Raw genomic sequence first — 18,963 nt, 5'->3', positions numbered from 1 at the left:
TCATCTAGTCCAACACCCCTGCCAGAGCAGGGTCACCTAGAGTACATCACACAGGAATGCGTCCAGGCAGGTTTTGAATGTCTCCAGAGAAGGAGACTCCACAACCTCCCTGGGCAGCCTGTTCCAGTGCTCTGTCACTCTCACAGTAAAAAAAAAAATTCTGATATTCACCTTGAACCTCCTATGCTCCAATTTGTATCCATTACTCCTTGTCCTATCACTGGTCATCACTGAAAAAAGCTTAACTCCATCTTCTTGACACTCACCCTTTACTTATTTGTAAACATTGATGAGGTCACCCCTCAGTCTCCCCTTCTCCAAACTAAAGAGACCCAGCTCCCTCAGCCTCTCCTCATAAGGGAGATGTTCCACTCCCTTAATCATCCTTGTGGCTCTGCGCTGGACTCTTTCCAGCAGTTCCCTGTCCTTCTTGAACTGAGGGGCCCAGAACTGGACACAATACTCCAGATGCGGCCTCACCAATGCAGAATAGAGGGGGAGGAGAACCTCTCTTGACCGACTAACCACACCCTTTCTAATGCACCCCAGGATGCCATTGGCCTTCTTAGCCACAAGGGCACGTTGCTGGCTCATGGTCATCCTCCTGTCTACCAGGACCCCCAGGTCCCTTTCACCTACACTGCTCTCAAGCAGGTCAGCCCCCAACCTGTACTGGTACATGGAGCTGTTCTTCCCCAAATGCAAAACTCTACACTTGCCCTTGTTGAACTTCATCAGGTTTTTCCCCACCCAAGTCTCCAGCCTGTCTAGGTCTCTCTGAATGGCAGCACAGCCTTCTGGTGTGTCAGCCACTCCTCCCAGCTTGGTGTCATCAGCAAACTTGCTGAGGGTACATTCTGTACCCTCATCCAGGTCGTTGATGAAGATGTTGAACAACACCGGACCCAGTACTGACCCCTGAGGGACTCCACTAGTCACAGGCCTCCAACTAGATTCTGCCCCATTGACTACAACTCTCTGACTTCTTCCTTTCAACCAGTTCTTGATCCACCTCACTGCCTGATCATCAAACCCATACTTGATCAACTTATCTACAAGGATGCTGTGGGAGACGGTGTCAAATGCTTTACTGAAATCAAGATAAACCACATCCACCGCTCTACCATCATCTATCCACCTAGTAATTTCCTCATAGAAGGCTATAAGGTTAGTCAAACATGACTTACCCTTGGTAAAACCATGTTGACTGCTCTTGATGACCCCCATGTCCTTGATATGCCTAGAGATAGTGCCAAGGACAAGTTGTTCCATCACCTTTCCAGGGATGGAGGTGAGGCTGACCGGTCTATAGTTACCCGGGTCCTCCTTCTTGCCCTTCTTGTAGACTGGAGTGACATTTGCTACCCTCCAGTCCTCAGGCACCTCTCCTGTTACCCATGACTTACCGAAGATGATGGAGAGTGGACTAGCAATGACCTCTGCCAGCTCCCTCAGCACCCTTGGATGCATTCCATCCGGACCCATCAATTTATGGATGTCCAGATTACTCAACTGATCCCTAACCCAATCCTCATCTACCTGGGCAAACTCCTCCTTTATCTTGGCTTCTACTGGGGCTATATGAAACTGGGGCTCATGGGGAACGCCTGCAGGAGTAAAGACAGAGGCAAAGAAGGCATTCAGCACCTCTGCCTTCTTTATATCCTCTGTCACCAGGGCACCCACCTCATTCAGCAGTGGGCCTATATTGCCTCTGGTATTAGTTTTGTTGGCTATGTATTTGAAAAAGCCCTTTCTATTATCCTTAACCCGACTTGCAAGGTTAAGTTCCAAAGAGGCCTTAGCTTTCCTAGTTGCCTCCCTACATTCTCTGACAACAGTCCTATATTCCTCCCAAGTAACCAGCCCCTCCTTCCATGATCTATAGATTTTCCTTTTCCACTTGAGTTTGCCCAGCAGTTCCTTTTTTAACCACACTGGTCTCCTAGCTCCCTTACTAGATTTTCTACCCATTGGGACACACTGATCCTGTGCTTGCAAGAAGTGGTCCTTGAATGTTGACCAGCTATCTTGAGCCCCTTTACCTTCCTGCACCCTGTCCCATGGGACTTCCCTTAACAATTGATTGAGGAGGCTGAAGTTTGCTCTGTGGAAGTCCAGGGTTCTGGTCCTGCTGGGTATTCTGTTCCTCCCACACAGGATCCTGAACTCCACCATCTCATGATCACTGCAGCCAAGGCTGCCATTGACCACCACTGCTTCAACAAGGCCCTCCTTGTTGGTGAGCACAAGATCCAGCAGCGCTCCTCTTCTAGTCGGCTTGTCCACCATTTGCATTAAGAAGTTGTCATCAATGCACTGGAGGAACCTCCTAGACTGTGAAAGGCTGGCTGTGTAAGTCTTCCAGCAGATATCAGGGTAGTTAAAATCTCCCATGAGGACCAAGGACTGTAATTGTGAGGCTGCTTTCAGCTGCCTGTAGAAAGCCTCATCAACTTCCTCATCTTGATCAGGAGGTCTGTAGTAGACCCCCACAACTGTATCACCCATACCACCCTGCCCTTTAATTCTTACCCACAGACTTTCAACTTGCCCCTCATCAGCCCCTGCACAAAACTCGATACATTCTAGCTGCTCTCTCACATAAAGAGCAACTCCACCACCTCGCTTCACCGACCGATCTTTCCTAAAAAGCACATAGCCATCCATGGCCACATTCCAGTCGTGTGAGCTGTCCCACCATGTCTCTGTTATTGCTACCAGATCATAACCCTTAGACTGCACACAGACCTCTAACTCTTCCTGTTTATTCCCCATGCTGCGTGCATTAGCATACAGGCATTTCAGGAAGCAAACAGAGCACACTGGTGGGACCAAATCCTCGTTAGACCACCTTCCTTCAGGCCCTGGTATGTTCCTCTTGGGCTTGTCCCTAACAGACCCAGTTTTCTCCCCTTCCCCCTTCACATCTAGTTTAAAGCTCTCTCAATGAGCCCTGCTAAGTCCTGCCCCAAAAGCCTTTTCCCCCTCTGGGACAAGTGCATCTCGCATGCCACCAGGTCAGGTGTCTCATATAGCAGCCCATGATCAAAAAAACCAAAACCCTGCCTTTGGCACCAGTCTCGTAGCCATTCATTGATAAGTAAACTCTTCCTGTTTATCTCTCCACCCATTCTTACAGGAGGTATGGAGGCAAACACGACTTGTGCTCCAGACCCCCTAACTAGCCATCCCAGGGCCCTGAAGTCTCTCTTCATTGCCCTTACATTTCTTGTAATAATTTCGTCACTGCCAACCTGAAAAATCAGCAGTGGGTAGTAATCAGAGGGATTTACCATACTAGAGAGTTTCCTTTTAACATCTCTAATGCGAGCCCCAGGGAGGCAGCAGACCTCCCTGTGGGATGGGTCTGCTCCACAGATGGGCCCTTCTGTTCCCCTCAGAAGGGAGTCACCCACCACAATTACTCTCCTTTCCTTCTTAGTTGAAGAAGTCCTAAGGTGTGGAGCTTAGCGACAAGTCCTAGGTGGTTCACTAGACAAATCTGTCACTCCAACTTCATTTTCCTGTCCTTGAAGTTCCAAAGCCTCACACCTATTCTTCAGGGGCAATTTGGAGGGCGGAGGGGGTTGGGAGGGTTTTTGCTTGCCTCTCCGAGGACTGACCTCCCTCCGTTCCTCCACATCTCTAAAGTTCTCTCCTTCTGTCTGAGGACAGGAGGGGAGAGGATCCATCACTTGTTCTAGCACCTCGTCCTTCTGCCCTTGCCTCAGGGTTTGGCTCCACCAATCTATTTTGCTCTCACATTCTCTGACAGTTCTTAGTCTTTCAACCTCCTCTGTCAGTCTAACCACCTGCCTGAGGAGATCATTGATTTGCTCACACCGCACACACGCGGTGCCACTGGCTCCCTCTGGTACCAGTGCCAGGCTCAGGCACTCGCTGCAGCCAGAGACCTGCACAGCTGCGTGTCTCTGGAACCTCTGTCTGAGTTCCCACATCCTTTTTCAATACGGTTTTAGGGCGTGTTATCGCCATGCTTGAGAAAGCTGCCGGTGTCTTCTGCTCCCTGCCTGCCCTCGCGCCACTCCCTGCTCCTGCCGCCCCGCGCTCCGAGGGAGCTGCCGAGACGGGCGCTGTTAAACCCACCGCCGTTCTCAGCCACACCCCCGCCACCTCAGCCTTCCTGTTCCTCTCAGGATTCCCGCTCAGACTCAGGTCTCCTCGCTCTGCTCCGGCTTCGCCGTCTCCGGGAAGCCCGGCCCCTTCTCTAATCCTCAGTAATTAAAGGAGCAGCTCTCACCGCTGCCGGTGCCGCTGCCGCTCTGCGCTGCCGGGAAGGCACGATAGAATAAACGCGTCTAGAGACAGATGACATTTCTTCCCCTCCTCTCCATGCTCTCTGGCACGTGCCTCAATGTTGTCGAGGCGGAACCCCCTCAGCAGGACCCCAGCAGCCAACCCTGGGGCCGGGGAACCTTTGCTCGGTGCCTCAACGTTCTCAAGGGAGACAGCGCTTAAAGAAACTGCACCGCTGCTGCAGCGGCAAGGAGCCCCAGGGCAGTGAGACGCTCTCCTCCACCTTCCCTGCACCCCGCACTGCACAGGCCCGGCCCCCCGGCCCCGGCGTCAGCAACCGCCGCCAGGCGCCCCGGCCCACCGCGTCCCGGCAGCCGGTGCCTACAGCTCCCGGCGCGCCCCGCCCCGCTCGGAACTGCAGCTCCCGGCGCGCCCCGCGCCCGCCCCGCTCGCTCCCGCACGGGCTCCCGCCGCGGGGGCGCATGGGAGTTGGAGTCCGAGCGCGGCGGCGCCCCCTGCCGGCCGCCACCCCCCCCCCCCCCGGCGCCAGGCGCGGCCGCTCCGGCAGCACCTGCCGGGGCCGCCCTCGGGAGCCGCGGCTGCTCCCGCCCCGGGACCCGCTCCGAGCGGCGCGGGGCCGGGCCGGGCCGCCCCGGGAGCTGCCTCCTGCCCGAGCAGGCTCTCGGGCCCTTCTGGCGGGCAGCCTCGCCCCCCGCGCAGGGAGCGGCTCCTCCCGCCGCCCCCGGCAGCGACCGCCCTGCCCCGGCCGCGCGGGGGAGGCTGCGCCCAATGGGGCCCCGGCCACGTTGTTTGCAAACACCGCCGCCCGCAGGCACCGAGCGCTCCCCGGCTCCGCCTCCCGGCTGCCGGGAAAGGCGGGCCCGTCGCGGGGCCGCGGGGATTCCCCCGCGCAGGCCCCGGAGCCGACGGCGCCTCCACCGGGCCGGGGCGGCTGCCGAGCTGCGGGCGGGAGGAGCGGCCCGGCCGGCTCGGCCCGCCCCCCTGCCCGGGGCTGGGCTGCCCACGGGCCCTCCCCCTGCCGGGCCGGGCCGGGGGCCTCTCTCCTCCCGCCCGGACATGGCGCCGGGCCGGCTCTCCGCCGCTCCCAGGGAGCCCCGCGGCGGCGGCCATGCCAGCCCCGCCCGCCCGCCCGGCGGCGGCCGGAAGATGCCGGTTCCCGGCGCGGCGGCTCTGCCCGCGGCCCCGCTGCTCGTGGCGGAGGGGCCGCCGGCCCCGGATCGCGGCGGCAGGGGGAGGCCCCCGCCGCAGAGCGGGGTGCTGCTGCCCTGCCCCTCGGTCTCCGTGGTCTTCCCGGGGGCCGTGAGCCGGGAGAGCTGCTGCCGCTTCGCCGGCGAGCTCCTCAAGCACGTCCTGCACCAGCGGCACCAGCTCCCGCTGCCCTACGAGCAGCTCGCGTTCTTCTGCCGGCGGCCGGCGCCGGTGGGTGAGGGGCCCGGGGGGCGGCGGGAGGGTCCCTGGGCCCGGCGGGGATTGCCCCCGGGGCTCCGTGTGCTTCTCGCTCGGGGGCTCCTGCGCTGGCGGGTCGGCTGCTTCCGAGCTCAGCGCTGCTCGTGGCTTTGGGCCCGAGTGCTGCCCCAGCCTCGGTTAGGAAAGCTCTAGCTCCGGGGCTTGAGGGTCGCGGCGCGTTTCCGTGTATCGCCTCTCGTCACCGGTTCTGCTCGAAGCGCGTTACTGCTTTGTTGCTCAGCCAAGTGGGAGAGAAGTTGGGGCTTTTTCGGATCTCTTGCTTCTAGCTGTGTCTCTTAAAAGGAGCTTAGAACCTTCCGTGACCCTCAGGGCCGGGCCGGGCTTTCTAAAGAGCGTGTTGGGACCGATAGGTCCCAATAGTGGAATGTGCTAATTTACTTGTGGTTTGCTCTCCAGGAGGGAGATGCGAGGAAGAAGGCAGCCTCCGTGGACCTGGCGAGCAAGAGGTGCCAGCAGACGCTGATGGACCTGGAAGGACTGCTCCAGCACTTGGAAGCGATGTTTAGTCTGACCCCGGTTCCCCGGGTTCTTTTCCTACTTGGAGGCACCGTCATGAGCCCCAAGGAGCTCTATGAGCTCAACTTGGAGGGCGTCTGCGAGGGCAGTGCTGAGGAGAGCCTGGAAACTGCATCCTGCGTTCGCAAGCTGTTCCACTCGCTCTTCGTTGCGGACGTCTTCAGTGAGCTGCAGGCTCTCCCTGCCACGGACACTGTTGTCATGCTCCAAGGACGCCGTGACTGTGGTGTGGATTGGTTCTGGCCCAAGCTCAACTATAAGGTACCGACCCGAGGGAAGAAGCTAACGGTGACCTTGTCCTGTGGTGGAGAGATGCACCTCAGCGCCTCGTCTCCTCAGCACGTGGCTTCTACCTGGGAGGACTACATCTGGTTTCAAGCGCCTGTGATGCTCAAAGGCTTCCAGGAGTGACCTGTGTTCTGCGGAACTGTAACAGAATCTTGAGTAACCCTTGGTGCTGCTTTGAGCCACTGTCAGTTTATCAAATGCAACTGTCTTTTCTTGTCTGTCTGGGTCTCTCTCCCAGGGCACCTGCTGCCTTCCTGCAGCTGGACTGCGCTCGTGTGTCTTCATCTCCTGAACTGTTGTTGAAAGCAAACGCTCCTGAAGGCACCGTTGCACACAGGTCCCGTGATTCTTTAGGGACCTGAGTTGCGGCACAAGAGATGAATTGGTGTGTCGGGAGGCAAACTTTCCTGCTGCTTCCTTACTGAGTTGGCAAATGCTGGATAAGGGCTTCTCTCTCCTGAGCTGTAATGCAGGCATTTTTCTGGAGATAATCGCTACCATAGCTGAGAGATAGACTGGGGCTCCAGACAACGTATGTGATTATTAAAACACTTGGTCGTTACTGTTCCTGTAAAAGGAGACAAAGGCCTGTGCTCTGGTCAGGCTTGGGCACTCAGGTGTTTGCCCACCTGCTTGGTACAATTAGATTTCCCCATAACTCCGTTTCAGTTCCTTGATAATCCAAAGAGTGAGATTCTCAGCAATTGGAAGGCAGATCTTGTGCTGAGCACTGTCTTGTACTGATGAAAAGGAGAGGCTGGAGTCCTGTGGAGACAGGGAAGTGCATCTTCCTCTATGTATCTGTTGTGTAATTAAATGAGCTTAATGGCTCCAAAGAGCTCTATTCCATTGGAAGAGAAACTGGAGCCTACTGGAAGTGAGGTTGCCTGCAGATTCTAGCTAGCAAAAGTTGCACGGTGGGGTGGTTAAAATCCTTTCAGAGGAGGGTAGAGGTTGAAGTAGCTCTCAACGCTTGGTGCCTATTTTATCTTTGACCTGTTGGAATAGAACAAAGTTCTAGAACTAGGAGGAATTTTAAGTTGATATTTTTGAGCCTGGAGAGGACTCGGAGTGCTGTCTCTGCCCTATTCTTCATTAACAGCTGTTTACAATGTGTAGTAACTGCTAAAGCTGCTAGAAGGGAAAACCTGCTGGAAGGAAGAAAGCTGCCTTTTGTGCAGCTGCCCACTTGAATATAGAGCTGCAGGTCTCTTGAATTAAAATGTAACTTGCACGTAGCAGTGTTTGTGCCCAGGAGATGAAAACCCTTTACACTTCCAGCAAAGCTGCTTATCATGCATATTTAAGAATGCTGGCCCTCAGGTATTTAAAGAACTTTGGAAGAGAAGCCTCAGTTCTGATGAACAAGGTGCTAGTTCTTTTCTGTTCCCTTCCCCAGAGGGTTTCAATGTTACTGCATTAAACTGTTTACATACTGGGTTACACTTGAGCTATGAATGCAGCAGTGATGTGGTGCTGGGAATGAAAGAAGACAAGATGCTGGTGATTGTTTTTTTCTTAGCAAGAACTTTGGAGCTTGTTTAACAAATTCAGTACTATAACCATTATCAAAATAAAATGCTGGTTACTTTATGCGATTACATTGATCTTATTTAATCCCTCAAAGTGGAAGTTCTGCTGGTGCTGGCAGAAGAACTTGATTCCATTCTATGGGTGTATCTAAGCTGCAGGTTCACAGCCGTTCCACCTTTCTGACAAAGTGCAGGATGTCTTGTGCCAGAAGCCTTGGTTCCTCAAAGGCAGCAAAATGCCCTCCACGTGGCATGTAAGAGTAAGTGACGATATTCTTGAAGGTCGTCTTTGCCCAGGCACGGGGTGTGTGTACTAGCTCCTGAGGAAAAGCTGCAATCCCTGTAGGAACATATACTCCAACCCTAGAAGACACCAGTTAACAGCATTGTTGAAAGAAGTTTCTTGGGGAAAGTCTATAAAGACCTTCTGATTCTGGCAACTGCGCCACAGGCAGCTGGAGAAGTTTCCCCGCAGCGACCCACTTTGTGGTCTGTACCACCCACCCCATAAAACCACCACCAACACGCAACCCACAAAACCCCACCATGCCCACTAGAGCATGCCATGAAGTGCCACATCTACGTCTTGCTTGAATACCTCTGGGCATGGTGATTCCACCACCTCCCTGGGCAGCTCTCCCAGTGCCTGACCGCTCTTTCAGGAAGGAAACTATTCCTAGCATCCAGTCTAAACCTCCCCCAGTGCAACTTCAGGCCATTTCCTCTGCTCCTTCTGTTATCCACATGGGAGAAGAGGCCAAGGCCTGTTTCACTACAACCTCCTTTCAGGTAGCTGCAGACAGCAATGAGGTCTCCTCTCAGCCTCTGCTTCTCCAAATAAACAAACCCAGTTCCCTCAGCCTCTCCTCATAGGCCAGATGCCACACCTCTTTCTGAAAGTGTAAAATGAGCTAGCTCATCTTTCCTTTAGAACTGATGGTACTAGATTAGCAAGTGACTTGCTCAAGAGGAAAGGTCAACTGGTTCCATCTACAAAGAAGACAACTCTCCACCTTGTTGGCATCATCAATTGCTTGGAGAGTTCTTGTCAGCCTCTCTTACAGTCATCTGAAAGCCAGTGGCTGCTAGAACATGCTTGATTTAACGTGCTGCTGTCCAAATTGCTTCTCCAAATTTGTGCTTAACAGTTGTAGTTCTTGATTTATCCACAAGTAAGCCGCCTCCCCCCTAATTCACTTTAAACTTCTCTCCTAGAAATGCTCCTGGTTTTCTGTTTTGCTTTCACTGAACTGAGCCACAGATTACATTTGTTAGGAAATAAGTACATAGGCCTGTATTTTGAACAGAAACAAGACTGAGTAGACTTCTAAGTCTTCTGCATTGTCTTGGCCACACACTGCCTTGTGTTCAAAAGTGACCCTTAACTACAGTTGTGAAAAGGAATTAAGGGTTTGTGGTTTTTTTAACTAGTTACAGTAGCTGTTGTAAATTACCTAATTATACAGGCAAGTGTGGCTCAATCTCATTTGCGCATCTCTTGTGCCTGCCACTTCCTTACCTGGCATCAGCATCTAGAGTAGGGTCACTGGCAAAATTCTCCTTGTAGTATCGCATGGAGGACACAATGGAGGATGTCACCCAATAAATCATCACATTGGTCAAAAGCTCATCAAGAGAGTATTTGCTGTTGAGAGAGAAAGATTAAGACATTGAATTGGAAGTTGTTTCTCCATATGCCATGTTGGGCCTGCACCCTGGGCCCGTAAGAACAGTTGCTCCTCTTGTTCCTCACTCATTTTCAGGTAGAAAATTCATCAGCACCCATGTGCCCAGAGCAAAACTGCCTGGTGCTGAAGCAGTGGTTAGCAGGCAGTCTGCCCTAAGTTTAAACTTCTGTTTGTCACACGTAATCTTCCATCTTAAAATTCAACTTTGGCTGGCCTTTTTTTAAAAATCTGTCTCCTCATCAATTATCGTCACTCCCTCTTTTAATGAGCCTTCCCATGGAAGAGCATCTGTTTTCTTACCTTTCCAAGCCTCCATCATCTTTATGCCGAAATGATTTATCTGTCCAGGTTGAGAATTTCTCCAAAATATATGCAGCAAGCCCCACAGGGGAGTCATTCAGCCCACAACCTAATTCAGGAGAAGAACAGGAGAGCTGGTTCAGTTGCCTGGTATTGCAATGCTTCAGTGGTAGTTAAACTGCACTTTCATGAATTCTTCAGAGTTTTCAATGAGAATTTGGCAGAGAGTGTTCTTTTACTAGCCCTGTTGCTACTTTATTCTTAACAATTTAGCCCCAAAGGAGTTCCAGCTGGAACTGTAACTGTACCCACAAGTTCAGATAATTCCCATATCAAAGAAGCTAGGAGCTAAGACAGTCCTGTTTGGCTTCCTGGTGTTGTGCGGCAGAAGGAGCAAATTCAGAGTTGAAGGGATTACGTGCTGAAAAGAAATGTCAGATAAACTATTTGGGAGCACTGTTCTACTTAGGATGGATAACCAGGACCCTATGTGCTCTTTCTCTAATTTAAGCTGTGGTCTGTTGTCTGTTACCTGTTCCTGCCTTTGGGGAACACTAGTGAAAATTATAAACATGGCAGATACACCGCATATTTTCTCTGTGTTCTTCCCTGTATAACAGGGATAGGAATTACTTCAGGAGTGATAGAGGCTTACCTTGGAAAATTCTTGTCCCTTACCCGAGGCTGTAGTTTTTTTGGCACAACAGCTCCCCTGCACAAGCAGGCCTAGAGTGATTTGCTACACATTGAAGTCATACGAATGCTTTGACCAGTGATGGCTGGGCAGGCTAGAGTATGTCAGCTAGCTCATCACCTGTCTGGAGATGAGCATTCTGGGGCTGAAAGCTGCCTTCAATGCCTGTGGATCAGGTGCTCAAAAATATCAGTATTGTTTGCAGTTTATTAGTCATGCAACATGCACCATACCCTGGGTGCCACTATTTGTGGTGAGTAATGATACTTTTGCTTTGCTTGAAACCTGAGAACTGAACTGATAATGGGGGTATTTTTTGAGACTGAGCAGGGAATACGTTTCTTCCCCTATTCGTTTTCCACATTTCACAATTTTAGTGTGCTACAAAATCCCTGCTCCTTTATAGGTTGAAGAGTGCTAGACTATGCACAGTGCTTGTACAGAAGCTGATCAGTCTCTTCAGTCTTCCTTTTCTCTCCTTCCTGTATTCTTCGGGTTCTAAAACATATTTATGAAATACGTTGAAGAGGTACAATAGGTTCCAAATATAATGGATTTAGTGTTCTGTCTCTATCTGTTTTTCCTTTCTATAAGAGTTTGTAAGATGGTCTTAAATTCTGAGCTGGCTGGCATTTCAAAGCATTTCAAAGCATGACTCATGGATTCTCTCATGGCGGCAGCAGCCAAACTGGAGCCCATTGTGAACTTCTTCCTCTACTTCAATTGCTTTGGACTTTATTGACATTGTTTTTTATTGGTCAGTTTAATCAACCAGTCGCTTACATGGTTTTGCAACTCTCTGGAGGTTTCTTTAGATTAAACCAAAACCTGGATTGCTGTCAACTTTTCACTTAACCATTAACTTTGATCTGCAGAGAAATCAGGATCATGTTAAAATGTACAGGTGCCAGCACAGATTTTTGTGATACTCTCCCTGCCTTAGAACCTACTTACTTATTTCTGTGCTTTAATTCTCAAGGTAAATAGTTATTAATCCATGAAGTTAATCCTTTTCCTAAGGCAGTTTAATTTCTTTCGGAACTCTGGGAGAGGAATCACAACAAAACTTTATGGGGCATGAAGTATGTTCTGGATGTATGTTATTATGTTATCAATCGATGTTATTACTGGATCCACAGCTCTTTGATTCTGCCAGAGTTCTGAGTTTTGAAGCTTCATTTCCCTGTGACATTCTCACCTGTAAATCAGTTCTCTCCTTACAACAGTTCTGCTACTTGTCTGGTTAGAGACTAGACATACTGGACTTTCCCCAAGAGAAGTGGCATGCCATTTGAAAGACCTGGAAAAGTGGTATTTGTAGCCTCCATCTTTTGTTGAGCTGTTCCCTTGAACTTCCTTTGACAGAGTTCTTGTCCCCAGGCCTTGCATTCAGTCACCAGAACTCATGGCTTCTCAAACACAGAAGCAGTTAGCACACACTGTTCACAGCGCTAGAGAGAAGGCTCATTACCTGCAGTGTCTGGTTTGGTGGCTTGGATGTGCAAGTATCCAGATTCCTGCAGAAGTTCATAGATGTTCTTCTGCACAAAAGGGTACACTCGTTGAACGTCTTCCCTGCTGAGGCCTACGAGCCACGGTACGTAAGCCCCGAGCATCACAGAAATCATCCTTGTCAAACCTAGTTTGCTGGCGAAGACCAGGTTCAGGTGAAGCCCTTTGACAGATCTAAAATTAAGTTAATGAACAGAAGGTTAAATCAAGCCACGTTCTGTCTCTTGATTTTCAAGAAGTTGGTACAGGTGATGCCATCTCCACCCAGCCGTGCCACTGGTGTGAAGTTAGCTCTGAGTGCTCAGTTTCTAGATGTGGCGCGTCCATAGTGCAAGCTCTGGCTGCTGATCTGGGATTGTTCTGTGCTATGGGGAACAGGCTGCACTGGGAATTTTCTGAAAAGTCTGCGTAGATCCCATGTGGCCACAGTGCTCTGGGTGCTGTGAGGCACAGCTGCCCTCAGGAGCAGGGAGCTGCTCAGCGTGCCATCTAACTGCTTTAAGAGCTTTCCCACTTTCTCTCTTCTCTGACCTAAGCCTGGCCTGGTGCTCCCTTTCCATTAAATGCTAAACAAGGAGCCGTGATGCCAACTTCTTAGGAAGGTAATTGTGCTTCTTTTCCAGTCAGTCTCAACTCTGCATTGCAGGTCGGTTCTATACTTCATGGTACTGTTCAGCTCCTGAAAGACCGAGCTCCTTCCTTCCTTTTCTCCCTGCTGATTTCAAACAGACCTCCTTCCTGATTTGGAATAGCGATCTGTCTCCTTGAGGGCTCAAATCAGAATGCCACAGGCTTGACTTCCACAGCTAGTGAAAGAGAAGCCAAACAGCGCTGACATGCAGGAAGCCTGAGGACTCTACCAGTATCAATGGGAAGCATGGGAATACAAACATAGGCACAGGGGGGTGAAGTCCCTGGAGGAAACAAAGCAGAAGGGATGAGAGGCAGGGTGAACAGAAGGCAGGACCAGTACCATGGAGCCAGAAGGTAGGGTAAGAACTGGAGGCAGCTTTTCTGCACCAGTTCCCGTGGCTACTCACTGTGGCAGCATCTGAGCCATGTTTGTGGTAATACGGGATCCCCAGTCTCCTCCCTGCAGGTAGTATTTCTTGAAGCCCAACCTGTTCATCAGCTTATGAAATATCCGAGCAGTTGCTATGCTGTCAAAACCTGTAGGTCAATAGAAACACAGGAGACCTGTGTGTCCTAGTGTTCATCCCCTGGCCAAAGATTGTGGCCTGACAGAGAGACTCGAGCATGCTGCGGTGTGAAGGCACAGGGTGCTACACTGCTCTGCCTCCCTCCTTGGCAATTAAGAGAACACAGGATGACAGGAACTGAGTGGGAAAGGGAGCAAGTGGAAAGCAGACCTGGCTTCCAGCTACCATTGCCTTCCAGATTGTCACAGCCAGCCCCAGAGCCTCAGCCACATGGGTGTTAGTGCAGTGCCAAGGATCTGCAGTCACAAACTGCAGTGGCCAGGGGTCCTGCAGATGCCTGAGGTGTTACTCAAAAAACCTGGTGATTCCAACAGAGCTTTTTCATCACTTACCTTTCTGGCGCGGTGCCTCCGAGAAGCCATAGCCCGGGATGGATGGGCAGATGATCTCAAAGACCACATCACTCTCAGTCAGGCCGTGCGCAGCTGGCTCTGTTAGCAGAGGGATGATCTTGTAGAACTCGTAGAAAGAGCCGGGCCAGCCGTGGACCATCAGCAGAGGTTGAACAACTTGACCATGAGGGACGTAGGAGGGCTTCACGTGGATGAAATGAATCTCGATCCCTGTTGCACATCCAAGACAGAGAAATTAAAGCTCTGGCTGAATCACAGTTTGTGCTCTGGGTTCTGAAGAAGGAGGGTGGCAAGACTGTAATTAGCTTTCATAGTAGAAGTTACACAGTCAACCCAAAAAGCCCAGCTGAAAGGGCATGCCTGGTGTTGTACCTACGTCTCATCTTGTATGTACAGGCAGAGGTATTGTTCCCAGCCCCAGATATTTGGGTCACCGAAGATTGTGCTTCCATCTCCTGAGAAACTGGTCTCACAGTATATCAATAGAGCAGCACTTAAATGACGTGCAAAAATATGACAAAACCACCAAATATGTGGATAAGAAAAAGAGAAAGACGAAAAAGCAAGTGCAGGATAAAAGTTTAACTTGCAGATCACTTAGCTACAGTCTGGCCAACCTCACCTGGCTAGCTGGGCTGTTGGTGCTTTGGAAGACACCTTAAAGACCATTGAGTTCCAACCCTGCTGTCATGGGCAGGGACACCTCCCACTAGACCATGTTGCTCAAAGCCCCATTTAACATGGCCTCCTGGGCAACCTGTTCCAGTGTCTCACCACCCTCATAGGGGAGAATTTCTTGCTAATGTCTAACCTAAATCTCCCCTCTTTCAGCTTAAAGCCATTCCCCCTCATCCTATCTCTACAAGCCCTCGCAAAAAGCCCTTCCCCAGCTTTCCTGTAGCCCTTTCAGGTACTGGAAGGCCACTCTAAGGGATCCCAGAGCCTCCTCTTCTCTGGGCTGAAGAACACCCAACTCTCTCAGCCCATTTTCACAGGAGAGGTGCTCCAGTCCTCTCCTCATCTTGGTGGCCCTCCTCTGGACTCATTCTAATAAGTCCATGTCCTTCTTGGGCCGGGGGCTCATATCACTAGGCTGTTATGCATACTGTTGTCTTAAATATTGTAACCTCTGAAATCCTCCCCCTTGTCTCTGTGCGTTTCAGAGGGAGACCTGCTCAAGCCACAGAGACCCCCTCACCTTCAATGGTGGTTCGGAAATGGGGGTACTTGTTCAGGACTTTCACTTTCTCACGCCAGTCAAACTCATTCCTCCAGTAGGACACCACCTTCCGCAGGTAGCTGGAGTTGAAGCCATAGTGGAAGGCAGCCCCTTCCAGCGGGGGAGCGTAGCGGGCCTGGTCCAGGCGGCGGTGCAGGTCCTGCAGAGGGAAGCCCTTCTTGTGAGGCTGCCCAGCTGCCTGCCCCTGCCCTGCACCAGGGCAGGCACGGGCACGGTCTGCTGGCTGCTCTCTTGCTCTCTGGGACACCACGAGCCCTCCTGAAGCACTGGCACACTCTTCATGGCCTCTTGAATTGTTTATACGGAGAACACATTTTTCTACAGGTTACCAGTTCCCCCAGAGCACCCAGGTACTGGGTCCTACTCTTGCCTCGCTGCTTTCTCCCTTTTGAATTTTTGGCACTGGGAGCTTGATGGCACTACTTGCTGGGAGAAGAATAAGGTGCTCAGCCTAGCTGCTCACTGCTTCCTGGCCAGATAATTAGAGACAGGGATGCAAGGACACAGGTGCTGTGACCCCATCAAGACCCCATCCCTCTTCACCCTTCCAGCCCTTCCCTCTGTGGAGGCCCTTCAGTCCTGCCCCACTGGTGCAACTGCTGTCCCAATACCCTCCCACCCCACTACACCATCTGCAGACCCACTGTCAAAGTCTGCTGCTCAAAGCATGGCCTTTCTGCAGGAGCAGCCCTAGTTTGCATGGAGGATCTGTGGTCTTAGAAAGTATTGATGGAGCATTGCAATGAATCTGAACTCAAATCTCATTCATAAAGGGTGGTGAGCCAGAACATCATCTCATGGACCTAGAGAGCTGCACTGGCATGTAAGTGCAGTGCTGTCACCCCCGCTACAACCTCAAAGGAGTAAGGTGGGTGGTGCAATGGTTCCACCTTGCAGCTTTCTGCCCCTCCTTACATCCCAGCCACCAGTACCTCGATTTCTTTGTCAGATGTTTCAATCTTGAAGGGACGGATACTTTCATCTTCTTTCCCTTTTAGGAGTCTTTCACCTGAGCCCCACCATCCATCGCCCATCTCAATAGTCTTGATCTTGTACCTAGACCTCAGCCAGTAAACCAGCACCCCTCCAGCCCCCAGGGTGGCTGCAGAGAGCAGGACTGCATTCTTCTGAGAATATTCCACAGACCTGGGGAGGCATAAAATTGTTTGTGTTCAACAACAGAAGTTTCAAGGGTAAAGGGACTATGCTGAGACTTGTTTCACATCAGCTGGGCCTGAGCAGTAATAAATGCCCACAAATCCCACTGAGTCAGCAGGGGCTGGGAGGTTCTGTTATTTTTGAAGATCACAGGCAAGATTTGGGGCAGAGTTACATCTACCAGGGCTTCCTAGGGACCTCAAGTCCTTGTTGATTACAAAGATTCCTCATCCCTCTCCTGGGAACAAGGGTGCTCTGGGTGACAAGGGTCAATAGGATATGGGCCAATCAATCTATTTTAAGGCAGGTTCGGGAGTGAATGGGATAGCACCAGCTGAAATAACAGCTGCACAGACAGAATGGGTAGAGGAGCAGAGACAAAGCTCTGCAGCTGCTGGAGAAAGCTGGCTGTGTTTTGGGTGCCACTCTTGGCAGTGCTTTATACACAGCTCCCCTACAGATTCAGTTGTTTTTTTGGGCAACACTGGCCCTCCACCATAGCTTTCCATGGGCAAGGGTCTCAGCTTGTCTGTGTGGTGCCCCTGTTTCTATTCTAGACAGCAAGGTTTCAGGCTTTCTTGAGGTGTGAGAGCCAAGTCATCAGAGTTCATTTTTACAGACATGCAGAATGTTTCAGAATTGTTCAAATGCTTGAGCAGTTAGTTCTAAATGTAGTGTACCTTCCCATCCCTCTAACTTGTGCCCCAAGCTCTCTAGATTCCCTTGGATCTTAGTTAGAGGTGTCTGGAACGACTGCAAGGGGCCACGAGGGGCTGTGAATGAAGATTTTGCTGTTGTTGTTGTCATACAGGATAGGGAGGGGATTGTGCTGTGCCTCAACCAGGCTGCTAATAAAAAGTGGAGGCCTTAGCACAGAGCAGCTATTTCACTCACCTGATCTGGGACAAGATGCTCTCCCTACAAATGGGAAAAAAAAAAAAAATCCTTATCAGTTGATAGTGTTAGAGTGTTGTCTGATTGGTGCCAACACATGGTGCAAAGACCATCACCTGCCAGCACACCTTACTGCCCAGCCAAGGGGATCACAAGCTGTTCAACCTCCTGGCAACACCTGCCATTATTTTCCTACTTTTTGGATGTGACAGAAAGAGAGTGGCTCAAAGCTCTGCCTCTGCACAGAAGACAGTGTTTCTGGGCTGTACTGTAGCTCGATAATTTGTTGCCATAATATTCCCTCCTGCAGCACAATTTGGATAATAAAAGGCACTAAATGAGGCGGTAGGTGTCCCTGTGGTGTTTCATCAGGAGCAGCTGTGACTCTCCAGCCAGCACAACAGTTCACGTCCCTGCTGTGTAGCAATAGGTGCACAGGGTATTTCGAGGGTTATTCTGCTGCCAGCCACGTGGCCTCATTTTGCTGGGGGCTGGAAGGGAGAGAAGCCTGTGGGACCTTGCCCTGTTCAGAGTTCAGGGAGCTGCTGCTATACCTTTGCTACTTCTAACTACTCCTGGCTGGATACCAGGCTTTTTGGTCTCATCTACCTGCAAGAAAAAGGAAATGGCCTCCTTGGTTCTCTTTCAGCCTGGCAGATTCTCTTGCTAGAAAATCACAGTCTGAAATCTAGCAGAATTAGAAGCAACAAGAGAGGGTCTTGTTACTCTGGCCTGTGGAAGGCAGCTAGATTATGCAGCCTTTTGGTGTTGGAATTACAGTATCTTGAGACAAAAACAAAACAAACCAAAAAAACTAAACACACACAAAAAGGACATGAAACTCTGTAAAAATCCCAAGTCTGCTGGCAGTTTCTTTTTACCCGCTAGTTTCCCACGGCTGCTTGTGGTGCAGAACCTGGTGTCTGTACTGGAGACCCCAGCAGTCCCCAAGGCAATTTGGTAGCAGTCCCTAAGACAGCCCATGCGTGATTTTAAAGAGGTTTCTCCTTCAGCCACTCCCAGACAAGGAAGAACAGGGCTCCTAAGAGCAAACAGTGTCAGCCTCACCTTCCTGCAGGCAGAGCAGCTTATGCAACAGGTAATAATATCCCCCTGCACTCACATCCTGGAGTTCAGTGAGCCAGAGGCATGAAACCACCTACCACGGCGACAGCACGAACTCGGCACTGCTAGCAGAGAAAGCATGTCCCAGAAGCAGTTCTCTGAGTGACACAAAACAAGGCTCAGCCTAGTAAAACCTCCTCCCTGCTCATGCTCAGGAGAACTCGGCCGCATGCTCCCACCCTCCCACGGGCTGGTGACCCCACAGGAGCTTTCTCCCTCCCCAGCCCCTGTTCAGAGTCCCTCCTGCCCGTGCCCAGGGGATCTCACCAGGCGTTTGGAAGGAACTCTTGCCACATGCCTGTTCCGCCTCGCCCGGCCGCTGCTGAGAGTGAGGCAACCCAGCTGAGTCCTCTGCTGGCTTTCTCCTCGGCAGTGACACTCTCTGGGTGACAACGCAAGCTACATCATCCATTAGTGCCACCTATTGCCTAAGCCTGCAGTTGCAAATGAAGTTCAAGAAACCAACGCAAAGTCCTTCGTGGGGAGGGAATAGCCCTGTGCACCAGCGCAGGTCGGGTGCCAAATGCGTGGAAAGCAACTCCGTGGAGACTGGCCTGAGGTCCTCAGCTGAGCCTGGGTCAACAAGGTGTCCTTGCAACAAAAGCCAGCTGCACAGAGAGCTATTTAGCAGACATGTTAGCCAGCAGCCTGAGTGAAGCGATCCTTCACTCTCCTCAGCACTTCAGACCACATCG

General features: G+C 51.3%; 2 protein-coding genes across 3 annotated transcripts; one reads left to right on the top strand and one right to left on the bottom strand.

Annotated features, from left to right (window-relative positions):
* The first annotated feature begins 5,163 nt into the window (after window positions 1-5,163).
* On the top strand, window positions 5,164-8,145 carry LOC127382108 (MAD2L1-binding protein-like). The gene is made up of 2 exons (XM_051613271.1): window positions 5,164-5,700; window positions 6,145-8,145. Exons 1-2 carry the CDS (start codon window positions 5,338-5,340, stop codon window positions 6,673-6,675), a joined length of 894 nt encoding a protein of 297 aa, XP_051469231.1. The 5' UTR covers window positions 5,164-5,337; the 3' UTR covers window positions 6,676-8,145.
* On the bottom strand, window positions 8,060-18,661 carry LOC127382106 (epoxide hydrolase 1-like). 2 transcript variants are annotated; one of them, XM_051613268.1, is made up of 10 exons: window positions 18,536-18,661; window positions 17,144-17,167; window positions 16,024-16,237; window positions 15,050-15,230; window positions 13,831-14,061; window positions 13,319-13,448; window positions 12,238-12,452; window positions 10,073-10,181; window positions 9,604-9,729; window positions 8,060-8,447 (listed from the first exon to the last, which is right to left on the bottom strand). In XM_051613268.1, the coding sequence occupies exons 1-10, from the start codon at window positions 18,562-18,564 to the stop codon at window positions 8,246-8,248; spliced, it is 1,461 nt and encodes a 486-aa protein (XP_051469228.1). In that variant the 5' UTR covers window positions 18,565-18,661; the 3' UTR covers window positions 8,060-8,245. The 2 variants fall into 2 exon arrangements, with proteins under 2 accessions (XP_051469228.1, XP_051469229.1); XM_051613269.1 differs by lacking the exon at window positions 17,144-17,167.
* Between the last annotated feature and the right edge of the window lie 302 nt (window positions 18,662-18,963).

The sequence above is a fragment of the Apus apus genome, chromosome 3 (genome assembly GCF_020740795.1).
Source record: "Apus apus isolate bApuApu2 chromosome 3, bApuApu2.pri.cur, whole genome shotgun sequence".
NCBI classification, from domain to species: Eukaryota; Metazoa; Chordata; class Aves; order Apodiformes; family Apodidae; genus Apus; species Apus apus.
This window is presented reverse-complemented; position numbering and strand designations above follow the sequence as displayed.